Source organism: Sorex fumeus, unplaced genomic scaffold (assembly GCF_029834395.1).
Source record: "Sorex fumeus unplaced genomic scaffold, SorFum_2.1 ptg000034l, whole genome shotgun sequence".
Taxonomy (NCBI): domain Eukaryota; kingdom Metazoa; phylum Chordata; class Mammalia; order Eulipotyphla; family Soricidae; genus Sorex; species Sorex fumeus.
The window spans coordinates 32,232,155-32,238,419 of NW_026606091.1; the positions used below are offsets into that span (position 1 = coordinate 32,232,155).

The 6,265-nt window shown below is 47.6% G+C and overlaps 1 protein-coding gene across 1 annotated transcript; it reads right to left on the reverse strand.

Moving 5' to 3' along the window:
* Positions 1-3,864: 3,864 nt before the first annotated feature.
* LOC130026631 (alcohol dehydrogenase class-3-like) lies at positions 3,865-6,020 on the reverse strand. Its single transcript, XM_056117466.1, has 3 exons — positions 5,937-6,020; positions 4,782-4,841; positions 3,865-4,598 (listed from the first exon to the last, which is right to left on the reverse strand). The coding sequence occupies exons 1-3, from the start codon at positions 6,018-6,020 to the stop codon at positions 3,969-3,971; spliced, it is 774 nt and encodes a 257-aa protein (XP_055973441.1). The 3' UTR covers positions 3,865-3,968.
* Between the last annotated feature and the right edge of the window lie 245 nt (positions 6,021-6,265).

A 6,265-nucleotide genomic window follows, 5' to 3' on the forward strand; every position in this document is an offset into this window, starting at 1 on the left:
AAAAAAGACTTTCTGTCCACAATACAAAACAATAGCATTAGTTATTCTAAAAAAATTTTTAAAAAAAGAAACCTAAGTAACCAAAATAACCAACAGTAAGGATTCCACCGACCTAATTATAATGAAGCGTGATGAAATGTTCTGTTACCAATCTAAATAAACAGGAGCTATGAATAACAAGACAGAAAACTTTTTGTGAAATGTCATTAAGCCAAGAAAGTGAGGCATAGCAATGTGTCCACACTGACTCTAGCTGTGGTCATCAACACGCACTGACCTCTCAGCACTTCATATACCTCATCCCACCTGATTCTTCCAACTATCTGAATCAGGTGCTTGAACCCCACTTTCCCAGATGAGAAGATAGGTTTGTGAAAACCCTGTGCTCCCAGTACTATAGGCCTACGGGCATTGAGTGGAACACCCATGGTCCATGATGATGCTGTGACTCTCAAGAGCTGAAATCCCACTGAAAGGAGATCACGAGGATCTCCTTTCATGTGCAAGCCAGCAAGCTATCAGACCCTTGCATCTCCCACTATTTGCCCCTCAGAAGTGATGGGGGCAGCTGGTAGACTGGGGTCCCACCATGAGTGCCCTGTCCAAATCTCCCCTCTCCTCTGCTGCTTGTTTCTGAGCACACCATGTGTCTACTTGGAGGTCAGCAACCCACAACCCAAGTTCTTTACCGTGCCTTTCTGTTGCCTTCCAGCAAAATCAATGCTATGAACACAACAGTGTTCGTGGAGAAACAAAAGCTGAAAGTTCAGGCAATGGGGTGATGACTACAATTATTATTCAACAATACCTGAAAAGTAATTTGAAAATATTTTTACAGGTAAGAAGCAAAATGCCAATGACAGCATTTCCTCGGGGCAATGTAGAAAGCTGGAAAACCATCACTGAGAACTTGCTGGATCCCAGGGGGAGGCACCTGGACTGGGTAGGGGAATTTGATTTGTTCAGTCTAATGAGGCCAGCACATGGCAACAAATTCCTGTAAAATGCTCTGTGGATAGATGGATCTGTGGATGGATGGGTGGATGGGTGAATGGATGATCAGTGTATAGGTGGGTGGGTAGGTGGATAGATGTATGGATGGTTGGGTCAGTGTGTAGGTGGATGGGCAGATGGATGTATAGATTGGTACATGGATGGATGGATGGATGGATGGATGGATGGATGGATGGATGAACATCTGGACATCTGCTTTTAAGAGGATGCTCATTTGGAAGAAGTCATGGGCTGGTTCTTAGGAAAGAACACATGAGACTCAAGATTGTGTCTATGTGTATATGAGTATGTACATGACACATGAGTGCACATGACATATGCATGTGTGCGTACATTGAGGGAAGGCTAGGGAAGCTTTCAGTAGAAGCAGCAATTGAAAGCATCATAGGTGGATGCTGTGTAGAGGCAAAGGGCTGGGAAAGAAGCATGAGAAGAAGGAACTGGCCCCATGCTTCTGCCCATGCTGGGGTCAAGGCCTTGGTTGGACATGGCCATTCTCTCAGTTCTGACCCCTCTCAGGAATCCACCAGTCGGCCTGCCCAGAGTTCAGCCAGCCATCTGGGCTGCCCCAGACTCCACTGTTTTCCCCCAAGCTTAGCCTCCTTGTTGTGACTTTTCTCCTTTGCCTGAGAAGTCCAGGCTCCCTACAAACAATGTCTGCTTTCTGACCTACCCCACCATCTCCCATCCCACCCCCGCTGAGCCTGCCAGTGGCCTCTGCGATTATTCCCTGTGGTAATGTGGTAAAGGGAGGTTTGGTTTTGGTCTCCAGTTCCTGGCACAGAGCACCATAGCTCCTAAAACCTCTGAAACTTCCTGAGTGATAGGGATGAGAGGAATGCCTCTCAACCAAAGGTGAGTTTATGCTAATGAGGTTATGCTTGTAGGCCCCCAGCTAGCTTAGGGGTGGGGACTGGTTACTAGAAAGGCCTAGCTGGGATGAGAGTGTTGAAACTTTCAGACTTTACCTGGGGTGAGGAAGACAGGGTGGAGACTGAGTTCCATCACCAATGATTTAACTGTGAGATGCATAATTCTCTGGAGCTCTGTGTTTTTAAAAGTCGTTCAAGAAAATTTTGAAGCAGAGGAGGAGGTGTTTGCTCTGCAGTCCACGTAGGGGGAACTCGGGAGCCCACTGCAGTGGGGACGGTCTTGTGAGAGGGGTTCCCAGCCCTTGGAGTCAGATGCGAACTCCAGGCAGTCATGGGAACTGAAGAACTGAAGGGCCTGACAATGATGCTGAGTTGGCATCAGAGTGTTGCAGAAAGGATGTGGTGGGGAGGGGGAAGAGAATTTGCTGTGAAGGGAATTTGAGGGGAAGAGAATTTCCCTCACCAAGAGAGGAAAAGCAAGTCCTCATTCCCAGTTTTGGAGGGAGGACCCTGAGACAGAGAAGGTAAAATTATCCACCATCACATCCTGCTGGCACAGGTGGGAGGTTACAAGCTCCCCACCCCTCATGAGAAGGGGGATCCAGGCTCCCTGCTCTCTGCCCTCAGCAAGAAACCACTGAGAAGAAGATGGAGCTGCAGAGTGAAATGGGGGAGGGCTGGAGCAACAGGACAGCAGGCAGGGCTCTTACCTTGCAGGGAGACAACCTCATCCATCCCAGCAGTCCAAATGGTACCCCCGAGCCCACCAGGGGTGAACCCTAAGCACTGAGCCAGGTGTAAGCCCTGAACACCGCTCAGGGTGGCCGATACACCCTAAATAAAATGGGGGAGACCAGGATTGGTGCATGAGAGATCCGATGTGGGTTCATACCCCCTATTTCGCTGATCATTGCCAGGGTGGTCATGAATGAGTTAACCTCTCTGGACATGTTTCTTCATTCACAGGAGTGCACAAACTAGGTGGGACAAATTAAGCATCAGGTGTCAGGGAGTCACACACCTCCTGATTCAGAAAGCTCCAGTAGATAGTGACTTTTAATAATAGCAAAATGGGCACCAGAGGGAGACATGGGGTAGTAACAAAATGGGGTACAGAAAGTAAGGGGCACTTGCACGTGGCTGGCCCTGGTTCCAATCTCTGGCAGCACCTGTAGTTCCCTGAGCACCACCAGGGGTCACTCTTGAGCACCAAGCACTGTCCCACCACCGTCCCAAATGGCAAAATGTTAAATTCAGGCATTCATTAACCATTTTATATATGTGTGTATATATATATATATGCACAGACATGTGTATGTGTGTTTATATACATATTATATATGTAATGTGTATATATACCAAATATAGTATATATATATATATACATATACATGTATATATTTTTTTAATTCTTTAAAAAGTGGATGGGACGGGGGGGGGATGGGGGGGGATGCTGGGACCCATGGGGATGGATGACGGGCACTGGTGGAGGTATGGGGACTTGATCATTGTATAACTGAAACCCAAGCACAAAAATTGTAAGCCTATAACTGTACCTCATGGTTTTTCACTAATAAAAAAAAGAAAAAAAAAAGTTGCTTGAGGGGGCTGGAGCGATAGCACAGCGGGTAGGGCATTTGCCTTGCACGCAGCCAACATGGACGACACAGGTTCTATACCCAGCATCCCATATGGTCCCCTGAGCACCGCCAGGAGTGATTCCTGGGTGCATGGGCCAGGAGTAACCCCTGAGCATCGCCGGGTGTGACCCAAAAAGAAAAAAAAAGTTGCTTGGGGCTGGAGTGATAGCACAGCGGGTAGGGCATTTGCCTTGCACGCGGCCCGACCCAGGTTCGATCCCCAGCATCCCATATGGTCCCCTGAGCACGGCCAGGAGTAGTTCCTGAGTGCATGAAACAGGAGTAACCCCTGAGCATCACCGGGTGTGACCCAAAAAGCAAAAAAAAAAAAAAATTTACAGACATTATTCCCAAGAGTGGGTTATTGAGGGCTCCGGAGACCAAGACTGCTGGCCTCTCCCATCAGACCACTAAGGCACGGGAAGGAGGATCTCTTTCTTGACTAAAACTTCAGAACAGTTCGAATGCTCTTTCCTGCATGTAGCAGGTCAAAGGCTTTGTTAATTTGGTCAAAAGACAGACTGTGAGTCACAAATTCATCAACTTTTATCTTTTTGGACATATATTCTGACACCAACTTTGGGACACTTTCTACACTTTTCCATCCTCCAAAGGCAGTGCCTTTCCACGTGAGGCCTGTAACCAGCTGGAACAGACGAGTGGCAATTTCTTCACCAGAACCAGCAACTCCTACCACCACGCTGACACCCCAGCCCTTGTGGCAGGCCTCGAGCGCTGCTCTCATGACCTTCACATTACCAATGCACTCAAAGGAATAGTCCACTCCCCCACCGGTCAACTCCACAAGCACTTCCTGGATGGGCTTGCTGAACTCCTGGGGGTTAATACATTCAGAGGCTCCAAAATCCTTGGCCCTCGCAAATTTATCTTTATTGATGTCCACGCCGATGATCCGGGATGCACCAGCCACCTTACAGCCCATGATAACTGCCAGTCCAACTCCTCCCAGTCCAAAGACGGCACATGTGGAGCCAGGCTCCACCTTGGCCGTGTTCACAGCTGCGCCATAACCAGTTGAGATGCCACAGCCCAGGAGACAGACTTTGTCTGTCTAAATTAAAAAATAAAAAAATAAAAATAAATAAAAAGTTGCTTTTGAATCATTGTGAATTACAAAGCTATAAAATTATTCATTATTTGAGTTTCAGGTATACAATGTCCCAACACCAGTCCCTTCACCAGTGTCCACTTCCGTTCACCAAGTCCCCAGTTTCCCTCCAGCACTCCAGGCTACCTCTATGGCCAGCACGTTTTTCTTTTCTTCGCTTGTAGGCACAGGGTTACAAACCTGCTCCTGAAAGGGACACAAGCATCTCAGTTTACCTCCTTTCGGTACCCAGTTCTTGTCTAGAGTGAGCAGTTCCCGATATTACTGCCTCAGCGAGGGGTCACTGATCTAGCCCCCTTCTCCCAGAGGCAATATTCCTACTAAGGACCAGTTCTCCTGCTCTTCCTTTCTATTGCCTTTGGGCACTAGTTATTCCCCGACTGTGTTCTCTATGTCCTGCATATGAGCAAGATCATTCTGCGTCTGCCCCTCTTCTTCTCACTAACTTCACTCAGCCTGACACTCTCCAGATCCACCCATGTAGGAGCAAATTGCAAGACTTCACCTTTCTTACGACTCTTTATCTATAATATAGTCGTTGTATACTTTTTAGACCAAAAGGCTAGAGGACATAGACTCCATCAGACTGATATCAGGAGATGTGGCGGTGACTTCTTATGGAAATTTAAAAATTCAGAATAAACAAAACTGACCAAACCAGGTATGAAAAATAAGACCCCGAGGACTGAGTATTTTTAGAAGCACTTTGCCTGCTGTTCTCAATTCATTTCCCTAGCTCTCTGTGGGGATGAGCTTTCCAATAATTCGGCGGCTGCTCTTCACACAAACCCTCTCTGAAGGCTTATCCACAGAACCCTCCATTCCTTCCCTTTCTCGGGTATCTGAGCATCCAGCAATTTTTCCCACCTGCTTTGGCTCCGGCATTGGCCGAAGTGCTGCAACACAATGGCCACCCAGGCCCATTCTTGGTGCAAAGATCTTCTCCACCAATCAACCACTGGTCATGGGATGGGCAGTTTGCCTGAAGAGGTGGAACATATGGAGTCAGTGGTGAAAATTAGGGGAGAGGAAAAGCCAGGCAGGACCTCATCAGAGAAAAGTCGGAGAGAAACTTAGGAGGAAAAATAAAAGAGCAAGGAAGGAGTTATCTTGGAGGGGGAGTTGAAAGAGAAGGGAAGAGACCTTATCTGGGCACAGGTACTAGAAATCTGCAGCAGATTAAATATCTCCTTGAGCTAGAAAAAGTGGGCAAGGAAAGGGAGTGGGATGACTCATCCAGGCCACCCAGAAGGTTGCTTGTTTTGGTTTTTTTCCTTTCACTTGTTTGTCTTGTTTTGGTTTCAGGCCCAGGATCTCAGAGAGACTGAATTCTGAACCCAGCTTCAGATGAATCTCTTGTTCCATTTTGGCGAGTCACTGCGAAAGTCGTTCGCCAACTCTGAGAGAATGAAAGCGAAGGAAATCAATTCGAGAGGGCAAATCTTGAACCCAGGGTCCTGGCTCAACGTGTTTTCCAGCACATCAAACAGGTCTGTTGGTATCTGACGCCAGGGAGAGCCCGCGCTGATCCAACCAAGGCTTTTTGGATACACCGTGAATAAGAGCATGTGGGCTCGCATGGGGCCCGTGGTTAAGGTTAGTGTTTGTGG